Source organism: Chrysemys picta, chromosome 2 (genome assembly GCF_011386835.1).
Source record: "Chrysemys picta bellii isolate R12L10 chromosome 2, ASM1138683v2, whole genome shotgun sequence".
Taxonomy (NCBI): domain Eukaryota; kingdom Metazoa; phylum Chordata; order Testudines; family Emydidae; genus Chrysemys; species Chrysemys picta.
In genome coordinates, this window is record NC_088792.1 from 290923418 (window position 1) to 290940361 (window position 16944).

Below are 16944 nucleotides of genomic sequence, written 5' to 3' on the forward strand. Positions count from 1 at the left end.
GAGTGCAAAAAATGTAGCTTTAGTGACATGTTGCAACCAAGGCTTTTGTATGCCTTGAGGAGGTTTTCCACCAACAACCTGTAGTTGTCGGCGTTGTTGTTTCCGAGAAAATTTATTGCCACTAACTGGAAGGCTTTCCATGCCGTCTTTTCCTTGCCACACAGTGCATGGTCAAATGCATCATCTCGAAGAAGTTCACGAATTTGAGAACCAACAAAGACACCTTCCTTTATCTTAGGTTCACTTAACCTTGGAAATTTTCCACGGAGGTACTTGAAAGCTGCTTGTGTTTTGTCAATGACCTTGACAAAGTTCTTCATCAGACCCAGCTTGATGTGTAAGGGTGGTAACAAAATCTTCCTTGATTCAACAAGTGGTGGATGCTGAACACTTTTCCTCCCAGGCTCCAATGACTGTCGGAGTGGCCAATCTTTCTTGATGTAGTGGGAATCTCTTGCACGACTATCCCATTCGCAGAGAAAACAGCAGTACTTTGTGTATCCAGTCTGCAGACCAAGCAAGAGAGCAACAATCTTCAAATCGCCACAAAGCTGCCACTGATGTTGGTCATAGTTTATGCACCTCAAAAGTTGTTTCATGTTGTCATAGGTTTCCTTCATATGGACTGCATGACCAACTGGAATTGATGGCAAAACATTGCCATTATGCAGTAAAACAGCTTTAAGACTTGTCTTTGATGAATCAATGAACAGTCTCCACTCATCTGGATCGTGAACGATGTTGAGGGCTGCCATCACACCATCGATGTTGTTGCAGGCTACAAGATCACCTTCCATGAAGAAGAATGGGACAAGATTCTTTTGACGGTCACGGAACATGGAAACCCTAACATCACCTGCCAGGAGCTTCCACTGCTGTAGTCTGGAGCCCAACAGCTCTGCCTTACTCTTGGGTAGTTCCAAATCCCTGACAAGGTCATTCAGTTCACCTTGTGTTATGAGGTGTGATTCAGAGGAGGAGGATGGGAGAAAATGTGGGTCCTGTGACATTGATGGTTCAGGACCAGAAGTTTCATCCTCTTCCTCTTCCTCGTCTGACTCAAGTGAGAATGATTCTGGTGCATCAGGAACCGGCAGTCCTTCTCCGTGAGGTACTGGGCGTATAGCTGATGGAATGTTTGGATAATGCACAGTCCACTTTTTCTTCTTTGACACACCTTTCCCAACTGGAGGCACCATGCAGAAGTAACAATTGCTGGTATGATCTGTTGGCTCTCTCTCTCCAAATCATTGGCACTGCAAAAGGCATAGATTTCCTTTTCCTGTTCAACCACTGGCGAAGATTTGTTGCACAAGTGTTGCAGCATATGTGTGGGGCCCACCTCTTGTCCTGATCTCCAATTTTGCAGCCAAAATAAAGGTAATAGGCTTTCTTAACCATAGTGGTTATACTGCGCTTTTGTGATGCAAAAGTCACTTCACTACAAACATAGCAGAAGTTATCTGCACTGTTCACACAAGTACGAGGCATCTCTGCTCACTTTGGCTAAACAGAAATGTGTTCCTTTGCAAAATCAAACACTGACAAATAAGAGAGCACGACACTGTATGATTTCTAGAGCTGATATAGGGCAATTTGTTCAGCAGAGTGATGTAAGCTTCGTTATGATTGCATCATCCATGACTTCTAGGAATAACATGATGCAATTCATATCATGTATGAGGCAATACCAGCTTCAGATTGCATCATTCATTGTTTTGCCTAAAAAGCAAGTACTGTCCAAACCCAGTCATAGATTTATTCATAGATCCAGTCAAAGATGTATTTTAGTCATTTCTGGTTTAAATTGAGATCCCTTCCCTTTATAACTCACTTATCCTCTGCCATTCCCAAGTCAAGGGTCGTATATACTGACCCAATAGCATATCTTGAAAACTAGAGCCAATCAACAATTTTAAGCATCATTTTCGTTCTCAGTGACCCAGAATTAGTAAAGTTTGACTACATTTATTTCAGAAGCATTTTGGCTGTAGAGTAGTGTATCCTGGGACTGGCATGGCTAAAACCATACTGCAATAAACAAAAATGCTCATGTTTTATTAGCTGCTCAAAAAAGTGCAATTCTGCAATCATGAAAAAAGGCTACTTTGATAAAAAAAACCATCTTGGTTAAGAGGAGAGGTGAAATTACCAATTTATATATAATTCTCATCCCAAAGCATCTTTACAGACATGGGGAACTTCATTCCTGTCCGTGGCTTGTTCCTCCATTAAACACAGCTTGATCTTGCCAATGTGTATGATGTTCTGCCATCTAGTCGATGGTCGGCCTCTAGGTTTGGCTGATCTTGGTTGCGTTATCATAGAATATTAGGGTTAGAAGAGACCTCAAGAGGTCATCTAGTCCAATCCCCTGCTCAAAGCAGGACCAACTCCAACTAAATCATCCCAGCCAGGGCCTTGTCAAGCCGGGCCTTAAAAACCGGGCGTTGCATTATTTTCTTTGCCATCCTATCCTCTGTTGTCTATAGTGTCCCCACCACTGTAATCTTTTCAGTTACAGCCAATACCATACCCTGACTTCACATCCTACTTTGTCTTCTTCATTTCCACCTGCCATTGTCTACTGCCTCCAGCTTTCTAATGTCTGTTTCATTTAAAGCAGCTGCTTCCAGACCTAAGACTAATACCGTTAGTACACTTGTCTGATAAATTTTCACGTTGGTACCAAATATGTGTTTATCAGTCTGTAATTTCATCAATATCTATGTAGCACTTGTAGCTAAAGCAAATCTTCTTTTAACTTCATTCTTGATGGAACCATTAACAATGATCAAGCTTCCTAGGTACACATAACATTTTACTTGTTCTATAGCTTCTCTACTGCTGCCTTTCAGCACTTTATCTCTTGTCCCATTTCCGAGATGCTCCCACTTCATTTTCTTGGCATTACAGCAAAAGTGTAAAAACAAGACTTCTGGGAACGTGGAAGAAATAAAAGTGTTATGCAAAGCAGTGAAGAAATGGCAGATTGGACAAGCAAAAGTTCTGAAGAGAAGCAGCTGAACAACTGGAGGAGGTGTCAGGAAAACAAGCTATGAAAACAATGTACAAAAAGGATATGTTCTATGGAAAATATGATCAAGCCAACTATGCAAGTGGTAAGAAAGGCTAACAGAGAACTGAGAACAATTGCTGAAGAGGAGCTGGAAGCAGGGAAGGAGCATTTGGATAAAGTGCTGAACCCTGTCTAGACATGCTAAATGAACAGGGAAGCTTGCAAGGCAGAATGGATAGCAGCACTGAACCACCATCAGAAAAAGAAATAGAAAGAGCAGTGAAGCAGTTAAAAATGGGAAAGCTGGAGGAAATAGACAATCTAACAGCTGAGCTGGTGGGACAAGTGCTATCAAAGCTCTAGGAAAAATATATAAGCAGGTATGGGAGCAAAGGCAGTAGTGGAACCAATCGTGAAGAAAGGAGATCCTGCAGATCTGAATAATTATAGAGGTATAAGCTTATTACCAGTACAGGGAGAAATCATGATGAAAGCAATTGTCAACAGATTAAAGCCCGTTTTAGAAGAATTAGTAGGTGTGGAACAGTGTGGCTTCAGACCAGGCCAAAGTTGCATTGATGAGATATTCACACGCCAACAGTTGATGAAAAAAAGTGAGAATGGGGATTGAAAATGTTTGCTGTTTTCATTGACTTCACAAAGGCATTTGATTTGGTTTGGAGGGAAGCATTATAGAAAGCAGTTAAAATCATGTGGAGTTCCAGATAGGATAACTGCAATTATAAAAGTTACGTATGAAAACTCCTGTAGTGCCGTATGAATTGGTGAATATTAAGCTACTGGTTCAAGTCAAAGTTTGGTGTACAATAAGCAGGTATAGAATCACAGTCCCTTTTCATCATATTCTTAAATTGGATATTCAGAATGGTATACAAGTCGAAGGGCGTGATGTTGGGTGATCTAGAATTGAGCTTTTTAGCTTATGCAGATACCATATAACTAGCAGACATGCTTGAATGAATGATGGGAAGATTGGGGTGGTTGATTTGGACTTTATATAAATGGAAAAATGGGGAAGCTGATAGCAATGAGTACAAATAAGCTGTTAGGAAATGCAAACAATTGCCATTCTGATGTTTAAAACAATTAGCACAAGAAAATCAATGTGGCCTACATTAAATGGATTAAAATCTGGTTAATGGATAGCTCACAAAAAGTAATTATACCAAAGGAATTGTTACCAAAGGAGATGTTTTAATGGGCTCTCACTGTGGTCTATTCTTGACCCAGTGCTATTCACTGTCATTATCAATGATATGGAAGAAAAAACAAAATCATTGCTAATAAAATTTGCAGATGATCCAAAAATTGGTGGTGTGGTAAATAATGATGGGGACAGGTCGCTTATACAGACCAATCTGGATCACTTGGTAAAGTGGGCTCATTTGAACAAAGTGTTTTATTATAGCTAAATGCAAGATCATATATCGAAGAACAAAGAATGTAAGACTTACAAGATGTGGACTATATCCTGAAATGCAGTGACACTGAAAAGTACTTAGTGCAATGCTGTAGTTAAGATGGTGAATGTGATCCTCAGATATGCAAGCAGGGAATTAACAAGTGGGAGTAAGAAGGTGGTATTATCTTTTTATTTGGCATTAATGAAACTATTACTGGATACTGTGTCCATTTCTGGTGTCCTCACTTCAAAAAGGAGCTATAAGAATGATTCAAGGTCTGGAAAAAACTGCCCTGTAGTGAGAGATTAAAGAAAAATCTACTTAATTTATCCAAGAGAAAGTTAAGAAGTGACTTGATCATGCTTTACAAATACCTACATGAGGAAGGGATTTCTGATAGTGGTATGGCTCTTCAGTCTGGCTAGAAAAGATGGCTCTTCAAACTGGTCAAAAAAACCCATATCCATTGGCTGGAAGCTGATGCTAGACAAATTCAGATTAGAAATAAATTGCAAATTTTTAACAGTGAAGATAATTAACCATTGGATCAATTTACTTAGTTGATGCAGGAGTCACTGCGTGGGGTTCTTTTGTCTGTCATAGACAGGAGGCCAAACTAGATGATCATAATCATCCCTTCTGGCCTTCAACTATGTGCATCTCATAATGTAAAAGACACACTCTAGTTCAAACACAATTTACTGGGCTCGAAGGAATCCCTGGCTGAAGATGTCTGGGCAGGAGGTCAGGCTAGGCAGGAGGTCAGACTAGGTGATCATAATGGTCCCTTCTGATAAATCCTGTGATCCTTTGGCAGGGGAGAAGCCAGCAAGGCCTCCCCTCTCTGCACGTGGTGGGCTGGAGGCAGTGGGGAAGGGGTTGTTCCCTGCTGAGAAGCAGGTGCTGGGTCCTTTCTCTGTGGCAGGTGAGGAGCAGTTGGGCTGGGGGCTCCTCTCTCTGCCGTGGGTTAGAAAAGGCTGAGTGAGCATGCTCACTGTGGGGCTTGAGGAAGGGGAGTTTCAGCTCTGGGGAAAGGGGTGCTTGTCTCTGCCTTCCCTGCAGGAACCTTGGTGTCTTCAGTGTTTCTCTGGTTCTCTCCCCTCTCGGTTCTCCCTGGTGCTGCCCCTCTCCAGCCACCTGCAGCCCTTCGGCCTGCTCACCTGTCAGGCAGGGAGACTCGCTTTGTAAGTGCCTCTTGGTGTGCAGTGTGTGCTGCTGCTCTTAGCACGTTCCTTGGCTCCACTGTCTCACAGACTTGGTATTTGCTGAGACCTGTGCTGTGGGGAGCAGTTGTCGGGCCAGGGCCCCAAGGGGATAGAAGCTGTTCCCCCTCTGCTCCTTTCTGCTAGCTGCTGCTGGGCTGGTGTCTGTGAGTGCTTCATGGCAGAAAAGCTGTGATGTCAATTGCTTTGCTCAAACTCAGTAACAAGCTATGAGAGCACGGGGTGTTAAGCCAGGGCTAGGACAGGCTATGCTGGGGTGGCACTAGGGGTTGATGCCATGGGCTGCACAGAGTGAGAACTCCAGGCCTCTCCCTGCACGTGACAGGAGGAGCTGGGAAGGGTAGAATGGGAGCTCTGGTATTGCTCTCAAATTGGGCAGGACTCTCAATTTACATTTTCTTGTCTGTTTTCAGGCTTCCATAAACTTCATCCCACCGCAGGATGACAGCAAATCAGTAAGTGCTTCTGCCCTCAGACCTCTCATTCTTCTTCCTTTGCACACTCGTCACTGCCAGGCCTCGCAACCTCCCTCTTTCACACACTGCTCACTGCGAGACTGCAAACTCTCCTTTCCTCACACTCTGCTCACTGCCAGCCTTTGACCTCGACTTTCCTCGCACTCTGCACACTACCAGGCCTCCCCTCGCCTTTCCTCGCACTCTGCTCACTGCCAGCCTTTGGCCTCGACTTTCCTCACACTCTGCTCACTGCCAGGCCCTGCACTCTCCTTTCCTCAGACTGTGATCCATGCCAAGCTTTGCACTCTGCTCACCCCCACGCCTCACCCTCTCTCTTCCTTGCACGCTGCTCACAACCAGCCCTCGCCCTCTCCTTTCCTCGCACTCAGTTCATTGCCAGGCCTCACATTCTTCTTTCCTCACACTCTGCTCACCACCAAGCCTCACACTCCCTTTTCTTGGCACTATGCTCACTGCCAGGCCTCTCATTCCTTTCCTCGCACTGTGATCCATGCCAGGCTGCACACTCCTGTCCTTGCACTCTGCTCATTGCCAGGCCTCACACTGTCCTTTCCTTGCACATTGCTTACCACCAGGCCACACACTCTCCTTTCCTTGCACATTGCTTACTGCCAGGTCTTGCCCTCTGCTTTCCTTGCATTCTGTTTACTGCCAGGCCACACACTCTCCTTTCCTTGCACGCTGCTCACTGCCACGCCTCACATTTGCACAAATGCACAAAGGCTTATTTTTTTCCCTTTTCTCAAAATTCAGTGTGAATATTCCACAGCCTTGCTCCCTCTTGTACTTGCTCTGGTGGCTCTCTTTTGCTTGCTCACTTGCTTCTCTGCTACCCCTCTCTCCAGTGTCTCACATTTGTTCATCTCCCCGAAACACCCCAGAGTAACTGGCTCTAGTCTTAGCCTCAACACCCCAGTCCCCTCTCACATCGCTGCTTCTGCCCCAATCTGCCACTGGAGCCCTCGGTGCTTGCTTATCCTTTTCTCTCTCACTCCTGACACCAGCCACTAACTGCTGTTTGTCATCTGCATCTCCTATTTACGACTCCCACATTCTCCCCAGCTCGCTCTTACACTTCCCTCCTGCACCTCTGGAAGCTGCCTACTTGCACTGCAGACTTGTGCTTGTGCCCTGGGCTTGTGCGGAGCCACTGGGCCCTGCCATGGCCTTGTTGCTTGTCTAGTTCTGCACATCGCGATCCTGGGGTGTTGGCTGGTGCTGGATAGCTGCTGTTGCTCTCCCTCCCACATATCAATGGGGGCTATTGATAAGGTGCCTTTATCCCTTTCGCAGCCTGCTGCCTCTGACTGGGTTGGCAGTGTGGCGGAGAAGCTGCGCCCAAGAGTTTCAAACAGGATCTGCCCCCCTCTTTTGCATGCCAGGGATGTCTTGCTGCCCTAACTTTTCTTGTCTCTCTTTTCTGTCTCTTGTCCCTTACTCTGCCTTTTCCCTGTTGTGTGGTGTGGGCACAAGCAGACCAAGCCGGGCGTCATTCAGCCTCTCTCCCGGGTGCGACAAAATGCTGCCCTGCCTAGTTCGGAGGGCAGAGACAGCCCCAACCCCTTCCAGCAACCTGAGTCATGCTCCAGTGTCCAGAACTCTGTAAGTGGCCTGCAGTTCCTTCTCACTGAGCTGAGTCAGCCTGTGCCTGGTGGTGGTTGTGCCACCCTTCCTGGCGGGCAAGCTACACACACCCTCCTAGTGATGCTCATTATGGGCCCAAACGCCAACCAACCCTCTCTGGTCCCTGCAGGAGCTCTCCGCCCTATCTGAAAGGCACTGGAGTGCTGGGTGCTCCGTAGTCTTGTGTACACTGGGATTTGCCCTCGTTACAGCCATCTTTGGCTAACCACCAGTGATGCTATCCTGGTGAGAACCCCAGAAAAGACAGACAGATTCCTGCTTTGCACCCGTGCTGCTTACTCTGGTTTCAAACAGGGGTGAGCAGCACAGTGGCACATGGCGGCTTTGCTTGTCTGTGCCAGGATTTCCATCAGTGCAGCTGCACTAGTGTTAGCCAAATGGGCTCGTTTCCCCCTGGAGCTACCCAATTACCCCAAGGAGGCACGGGAGTCTAGAAGACGGCTTCAAGTTCTTTATTGATCAGTCAGCTGAGCGGGTGCTTCCCTCGACTAATGCCAGAGGGAGAAGCACACCTTACAAGCGCAGAGAGGCCTTTTTATACCCAGTAACAAACAACTTAGTGTGCATACATTCTGCTAACCTATGGAATTTTTAAATTCCTTTCTAGGGGTAAACAGGATACATCTGTTGGACTTTCTTGATTGATTATCCTTCTGGGGGTCGTCAGGATACATATGTCTGACTTCCTTGACTGATTGTTTTGTATACGTGTATGCGGAAAACAGCTTCGTGCATGTGGGGAGCAGCTGGGATAATAGGCAAATAGTTGACCTTTGCGCTAACAAGGTTTTCCCCCCTTAAAAGCATTTTGAGAGCTCTATGGCCCCCAATCCTCAGTTTTCACCGGCTGGTATAGCGCCATCATTTGTCGATATACAATTTGATTGGTCATTTGTCGGACTAACGCAACTAAAGAGGGAGCAAAGCAAGCTAGGATTAGTAGGGGTGTAATAAAGAGTACAAAGAAGAGGAAACCTTTTCGGAGCCATCCTAGTTGCGGTAACCAGGAAGTAAACCAGTCCATATCCCACCCTCCCCAGGTCTGAACTGGGACATGGGCTAATTTCCTCATTTCTTTCGTTAACTGTTTTACCGCTTTTCCATTATTGTCGATTTGTAAACAGCAATTAGACTCATTTAATTTTGCACAGACTCCTCCTTCCTCCGCCAGTAAATAATCGAGGACTATATGATGCTGATAGATTGCATTCTTCATCTGGGTTGATTGATCGGCCAAAAGGTCAAGAGCCGCGGCTGTTTGATTGGTTAAGATTTCCAAAACAGCCTGTAACCTAATTATTCGATTTAGGTTATAAATAGGTTCTCTGGCCCCGGATATTAATTCATTGGGATTCCAAGTGGCCGGTCCATAGTGTTGGATAATCCTCTCGGGGAGCCACTCCTGAGCTCCCCACGTTTGGGAGCTTCCGGTGGCCAAGGTGGAGTCCACGAACCGCCTTTCTCTGATCAAATCGTCATATACTTTAACTCCCAACTTATTTCCCTGCATCTGGGGTAATAGAAAGAACAAGGGTCTAATATAGCCAACGTAACGTACCCCTGACCAATTTGGAGGCAATCTGCGGTAGGCATAGGATCCACAGATCCAATAATGGCCTTTCAGGGCCCAGGTTCCATTAGCAAAGGGACCATCTCAGGCCTCAGAGTCCTCTGGTTGTTCGAAATATAAATAATTATCGGTCCCTAAAGGTCCCCCAACAGTTGAGTCACCGTACGAATCACAGTAACTACACTTCCACGCCCCAGCTCCCGCCTTCCAGACACAATCGCAGCCCCATCTTGGCTGATTGGTGCTAGACCAGAACTGGCTGAAACCCCATAGTCGAGTTCCATTATGATGCTGCCATGCCCATTGAAACCACCGTACCACGTGGTCCTTGCTAGTGGTATTGTCTCGCTGGCAAGTTAAAGATAGGGCATCAGAGAACCTATCCTGTCCTGCCACCTTGCAACCTTCGCCTTTAGGTTGTTGGTAGGAACATTTCACCCAACTATTATTGGTAAGTTTCACATGGGTGTGGTTCCATCGCCCTTGATATTTAGAACAGTCATACGGGCGACAGTGGGGATCCCAGCAATCAAATCCTGGGGATAGAGTCCAATCACATTTACTTTCTCCCACGTACACTCCCTCCCGCCTTGTCCGATTAAGGCAAAGAATACCCATTCCAGAAGAATAAAGTTGCCAGGGACTACTATCCTCAGTCCAAACTCCCATTCTATCGTGGACTATGCTTAAATTACTGAGCCACCATTTGGGCTGTACTGGCTGGGCTACCCAAGGCCATTCATTCAATTCTCCTGGGCCTCCACACACCCAACACCAGTGGCTGAAATCCCCAGTGCAGATGGAGTCTCAGACTTTCATTTACTTACAAGGTGCTACATTCTCTTGATGTATAAAGCCCTTCAGATCTTTTGTCCTGTCATTATCTCTCACACACCAGGGCAACAGCCAACAGCTGCTTGCTGTTACCTAGCTGTGTGGCTCTGCCCCCCACACTGGGGAGCACTGCACCATTGCTGATTTGCAGAAGGATTGCTTGCACATTGGCAATTGTTACAAGATGGCATCAGGCGCAGAGGAATCTGCAGGTTTCTGGGGCCCAGGCACAGGGTTTCTGGGGCCTGGCAAGAATTACCACACAAGAACACTGGTCCACTTGCAGCATGGAAATAGGCCAATGGTCATGTTACTTCTTTTTACAGTGCCTGTGTGGCACTATTGAAAACCTAGAGAGAGACCCAGCCTGCCTCAAAGAGTCACATTATGAATTGGACAGACATCCCTGTCTGGGCCCAAATGAGACCCAGGTTGAAGAGCTAGAGTTCAAGTGATTCAGATACTGTATTTTAAAATGTCTTTCCAAGATTGGTAGACTATTGTTTAGTCTGAGCAGAAGGGAAGGCAACCAAACAAGAATAGACATCACCAGTTAGAGCAAAGAGAAGGGCAGCAAACAAGCAAGGCTGAGTTCAGGCAGCCGAAGGGGCTGAGGAAGCGAGAAAAGAGGGAAGGAATCAAGTGTGGAATTGAAGGGGAGAAACCATATAACCAGTAGTGAGGAAAGCTGTTGCCCCCACCATCACGAGGCCCTGAGCAGGGGACCGGTCCCCATATAGGAAGGAAAGGGCTAGGAGCAGAGAGTTTGTTTATAGGCAGCCAGTGTAAAGCATATGAGCAGACGTGTTCCCTTTTCAGGGGAGAGAGGAGAAACCAGAACAGAGAGAGTCAAGGGTGAATGTGACGGGGTGACGACTCACCGGCACCGTGCTTCCTGCTGGTCATCTCGGGAATTCGCTCTTTCCAGCCTAGAGCGCCCTCTGCAGGCTGGTGTCCCACCTGCTGCTGGCCCCGTGTCCCTCCCAGAACCCCTGGTGCCCTTTGCCCAGGGGTTCTGCTCACCACAGTACCCCCCTCGCTCTGGGTCTCCCCTCGCAGGGGAACCCCCAACCCTCTATTCCCACCTTGCCTCAGTGGCTACTGCCAGTCATCATCTAGCCCCGCTCACTGGGGCAGACGGCAGTGTGTAAACCACTCATCGTCGGCAAGGGGGTTAGGACCTGCAGCCTTTGCCTATTTCTGGGCTGCCCCTCTGCAGCCCCAGTGCCTATTTGGCCCTTTTAGCAAGGCCTGCAGCCTCCCCAGCTCCCTCTGCCCTTCCCCAGCACTGCTCCACCTCAGGTACCCTTCTCAGCTCCCAGACAGCCAGGTCCCTCTCTCTCAAGAAAAGAGAGAGAGAGAGTTTCAGTCTCTGGCCCTCAGCCCTCTTAGAGGGCTAGCTGTGGCCTAATTGGGGCCTGGCCCCAGCTGTGGCTGCTTCCCCCAATCAGACTATCTTTTCCCCCACCACAGCCCTCTCCAGGGCTGCTTTAACCCCTTCAATGCTGGAGAGGGGTGACCACCCCACTATAGTGAGACTGGAGGCAGGAGGTCAAGGCAGTGGTCGTAGGTGGCACGTGCTGAAGGAGAGGAGGGAGATGGCAGAAGTGGGGGGGTCACAGGTGGATTTTTATCCCGGGGGACTAGGGTGGGTTGTGTTGTGAAGGGTGTGAGAATAGGGGCAAGGCAGATGTGTGTCTGGGATAGGATTGGGGATGTGGGGAGACAGAAGGTGAAAGGAGGAGAGCAGACAAGTTACAAGGAACATGAAGTCCTGTTGGATCTTCTCAGTCTTTTCTGTCAATACATCGGCAAAGATGCTAAGTGGGGAAACGCTTAAGGAGTCAAGAAGAGGAAATGGTGGGTCCTCCAGATGATAGATCCCTTCCCAGAAGGCAGCTGAGATGTGCTCAATGCAAGTAAGAGGACCACAGAAATCTACAGGAGCCCTCAGTGTAGGGGTGCGTGGGCACCTGCTTTGACGCTGGTTTAAGTAGGAGTGCAATAGCCCCTGCACTGAAATACAGGAGGAAACGGCCAGGCCTTCTTACAGGGATAACTAGACTAGCACCAGAGACAAGGCTGAGAGGTAGCCTAACTCTGTTATAGTCTTGGCCTTCACAAATACTGTGAGGAAATCTAAAAACTGGCATACCCAATCCAGACTCAGGAACTGGAGTCCAGTGTATGGCCACCCAGAGAGCCCATTGTTTGCAGGCAGACATAAGCTGGTGTGGCTGAGCCGAAATCCCTGACGAGCCTGGGAGCAGCACTGCCACCTGTGAAACCCCACTGAACCCAGGAGGCTCTGCCACCAGCAGAAGCATTGGCACCGGCCTATCCAGGACATTAGAGCCAGAAGTGTAACATGCTCATGTCCAAGGAAGCCACTGTGCATGGCAGCTCCTCCTTTGCCCGAGGCTGGGGGCTCTGTCTCTGATGCTCCACCCTCTGGTCTCAACACACATAAGGGGCTGGTTCTTTTCCTGTTCTCCTTTATAGCATCTATGATTAGCCTGACCTCTTCGGTCTCTGTCTCTGCAGCTGCGTCCCCCCTCACCTCCCTCTCCTGAGGATGTCCCAGTCAGTGTCAAGCAAGCATACAAGACCTTTGCAGCGGTTCCCCTGTCACAGGCAAATAAGGTAGGGGTAGGGCAGGGATGATGACCTGGCTGCACAGACACCGGGGTGGCAGGGACGATGGGGATACTGGGAACATCACAGGTGGGTCAGGACTGAGAATGGGGGCAGGAGGTGCTGTTCTGTTTCATGGGTGAGGCAAAGACAAAGAGCCCCTCTCTCAAACGTTTCCCTTTTCTCTCTCTCCTCAGGAGACGCATGGTCAGACAAGCACCGAGAAACCTAAAGCTTCTCCTGAGGTGAGTTTCAGTGGCTGGAAATAGAGTTGGAGTTGTGAGTCTTGATCACAGACCTTGGGGGATAAGCGCAGAATCCCCATGTGGGTAGATAGGAGGCAAAGTTCCCATCTGCGGCAGTGTGGAGAGAGGGTTCAGACATGGGGTAGGGACCTGATGAAAGCAGGCATGTGGCCTGTGCCTGAAGGGACTGGATATGAGGAAGGGACCTGGGGAAGGTAGGCATAGGACATATACCCAAGGAGATTAGATACGGGGCAGGGATCCAGGGAAGGTGGGCACAGGGCACTTGCCTGGGGGGATTGGATGTGGGGTAGGGACACAGGAAACGTAGGCATGACCACTTGCCTGGGGTGATTGGATATGGGGTAGGGTCTTTTAGTGGCTGACATGCTGCTGTGGCTGTTGCAGATGCTGTCGTCGGGGGGACTGCACAGCCCAGAACAGCGATCCTTTCGTGAGAGGCAAAAGTACTTTGAGATCGAGGTGAAACAGCAGCAGGTGGAGAAGCCCCCCAAGCGTGTCTCCCTGGTGGGGGAGGATGACCTGAAGAAAATGAAGGAGGAGGAAGGTGCGATGAAGTCAGTGTTGGGGTGTTAGGTTTCTCTTTTGTGGCTCTTGGGGGGATCTGTCCCCTGCCTGTTGGCTTTTGAGAGTGGGGGATCCCACCTACTGAACATGGGACTGGAAGGGACCTCCTGAGTCACTGAGTCCAGTTCACTACTCTTATAGGCAACCCTGTCCTATCATCCCATTCATAAACTTATCAAGCTCCACCTTACAACTAGTTGGGCTGTTTGTCCCCCGGCTCCTACTGGAAGGTTGTTCCAGAACCCTGTTGCTTGGATGGTTGGAATTGGAAATTTATTCTAATTTCCAGCCATTGGCTCCTGGGTTCCGGGTTATAATTAATGGGGGGAGGGTGTCTCAAGCAATATTACAGTGAAATATTAAACAACTGTGGTCAGGCCTGAAAAATCATGAGACTGGTTTTAAAATGATACATGTTGGGTCTTTCTTTGTCTTCTGGCTTTTGAGCCCCTATGAGTCACATTTTCAAGCTTTTCTCCACAGCCAGGAGTGCTACAAACTTTCTTTTTTTTTTTAAATGGAAGCTGAGATTCTCCTTTGCTTGGCCTCTGTATATTCCCACTCCTGGGATGGGCTGGCTTGTACAGCTCTGACAATTAACAGTAGCTAGCAGTGCCCACTGGAGCGCTCATCTGCCACCTCCTGCCCCTCCCTTCACTGTTTTGAAGGTTCTAAGGGTGGGGCTGTAAAAAGGGATTGCAGCACTTCCAGCCGCCAGCAGCAGCAGACTATCAACCTTTCTGGACTGGGATCCAGATCCTATTTTTGATACAAGTGCTATCTAAAAACATTTTGGTTTCGGGTTTTACATTGTTAAGATTGTACATAGTAGTTACAGTTTTGGATAGGTAGTTTTTAGCAATGATAAGTAAGCTTTGACTCCATACTGCAGTGTCTTCTATGGCAGATCTGAAAACTAAGAAGCCAAGATTTAAACGCTGTTCTTCCTGCCCAGCAGTCTTCTCGTAACACAAGAACTAAGGATCACCCGGGGGCTCGGGCTGTCAGCCCCACGCGGAGCACTGGGGTTCGGGCTGCTGGCTCCCCCGCTGATGGGGGCATGGCTCGGGCTGCCAGCCCCAACTGCCCAGCCCCGCTCTCCCTGGGGCTTGGGCTGCCAGCCCCGCGCGAAGTGCTAGGGTTTGGGCTGCCAGCTCCCCCGCTGACTGCCGGGACTCGGGTTGCCAGCCCCAACTGCCCGCCCAGCTCTCCCTGGGGCGCGGGGTGTCTGCCCTGCAACTGGGTCCTACCTGCTGTCTCCAATGCCCGGGGTCCTCTATCCACCATTAGTGAAATTTTTCTGGCGAACCCCCTGTAACGTTCTGCGAACCCCCAGGGGTTTGTGAACCCCAGTTTGGGAACCTCTGGCCTAGACTATAACATGGTTCAAAAAAGAACTAGATACATTCATGAAGGATAGGTCCATCAATGGCTATTACCCAGGATGGGTAGGAATGATGTCCCTAGCCTCTGTTTGCCAGAAGCTGAAATGGGCGACAGGGGTTCATTCCCTCTGAAGCACCTGGCATTGGAAGACAGGACACTGGGCTAGATGGACCTTTAGTCTGACCCAGTATGGCCATATGATATTTTCTGTCTTATTATCTATCCCTGTCCTAATGATTCACAACATTTTGTTAGCTTTTTTGGCTGTGGCTGCACATTGAGTGGATGTTTTCAGAGAACTATCCACAGTGACTCCAAGATCTCTTTCTTGAGTGGTAACGGCTAATTTATACCCCATCATGCCACCTCACTGTTTACCTCTTTTTCCAGATCATTTATGAATATGTTGAACAGTATTGATCCCAGTACAGATCCCTGGGGAACACCACTATTTACCTCTCTCCATTCTGAAAACTTACCATTTATTTCTATCCTTTGTTTCCTATCCTTTAACCAGTTACTGATCCATGACAGGACCTTCTCTCTTATTCCATGACAGCTTACTTTGCTTAAGAGCCTTTGGTGAGGGAACCCCTGCATGCATGCTTAAACCCATCTTAGGTGAAAGGTCTAACTGATCGCCCTACCTGGGGTTGGGAAGGAATTTTCCCTTGGGTCAGTTTGGCAGAGACCCTGGGGTTTTTTTGCCTTCCTGCAGCACGTGTCATGTGTCACTTGCAGGTTTAAACTAGTGTAAATGGTGGATTCTCTGTAACTTGAAAACTTTAAACCATGATTTGAGGCCTTCAGTAACTCAACCAGAGGTTAGGAGTCTATTTCAGGAGTGGGTGAGTGAGGTTCTGTGGCCTACGATGTGCAGGCGGTCAGACTAGATGATCACAATGGTCATTTTAAAGCCTATGAGTCTATAAATCTATGAGAATATAGGCCTCCTCTGAACAGTCTGTGCCCATGGGAGGAGGGTGGAGTTCTGCCCGTCCCTCGCCATGACTGGCCTTCACTGGGTGGAGAGGATCATCAACTTATCTGGCCTCCACCCCCCCCAGCAGGGTCCTACCCATTGGCTCCCCATGGCACTGTCCCTGATGTGTGTGGAGGGGGTCTGCTTGTCAGCTGAGCTGGGGGGATGATGTTTGCCCATTAGCTCCTGGGGCTCTGTGCCAATGGAGGGACACGTCTGAATCTGGCTGTTGACTCCTAGAGGTCTGATCCCTGACATGCACATCATATCCTGTGGGATCCATCTCCACAGGGGGTCTTCCCATTGGCTCCTAGGCAGTTCCCATCCATGGAGGAGTTACAGAGGGTGAAGCGGTTGGAGACTCTCTGAGGTTATAGCCAGGAAGAAAGCTAGGGAAAAGGTTTTGCTGATTACAAGGAAGTGATTAAGAGGACAGGTTGAAAGGCATTGATGCTGGGAAAGGAGTAGATGCTAAGAGAGCTGAAGAGAAGGGAATAGACTCAAAGACAGTTACAGAAACTGTAGGACTCTCTTGCAGAGAGTGAGCGAGACCCTTAGAGGGGAAGGACCTACCATGAACCTCGGTGGCCGTGGGAATCACTGCTGGCAGCCAGCTCTGCAGTTCTCTCCCCACTCATATGGGTCTTTCTCATTTTGGCAGCTCGTAAACTGCAGCAGAAACGGGCTCTGCTGTTGGAGGAGGAGGAGGAGGAGGAAGAGGAGGATGTGGGGAAGCAGATGCCTGATATGAGCATGCAGTCCAGTGTCATCATTGAAGGAGTGGAGTACAAGATCAAGAGACTAAATGGAAGGAGCATCCAGTCCCCGGCAACTCGGTAAGACCGACTGGCAGCTCAGATCCAGCTCTGTGTCCTAGGAGTATGCCAGCATCACCTTTCCCCAGATGGGGAGGTCT

The 16944-nt window shown here is 48.4% G+C and overlaps 1 protein-coding gene across 50 annotated transcripts in view; it reads left to right on the top strand.

Annotated features, from left to right (window-relative positions):
• SCRIB (scribble planar cell polarity protein) overlaps positions 1-16944 on the top strand; it is a 210447-nt gene that overhangs the window by 150514 nt on the left and 42989 nt on the right. For 18 of the 50 annotated variants that reach the window (XM_024112161.3, XM_008175709.4, XM_024112168.3 and 15 more), the window contains 7 exons: positions 5577-5627; positions 6080-6121; positions 7619-7747; positions 12738-12836; positions 13025-13072; positions 13481-13640; positions 16690-16864. In XM_024112161.3, the coding sequence (XP_023967929.1) occupies positions 5577-5627; positions 6080-6121; positions 7619-7747; positions 12738-12836; positions 13025-13072; positions 13481-13640; positions 16690-16864 (704 nt within the window). The remainder of the gene's footprint in view (positions 1-5576; positions 5628-6079; positions 6122-7618; positions 7748-12737; positions 12837-13024; positions 13073-13480; positions 13641-16689; positions 16865-16944) is intronic. The other 32 variants (XM_065582337.1, XM_065582336.1, XM_008175708.4 and 29 more) reach the window with 7 other exon arrangements.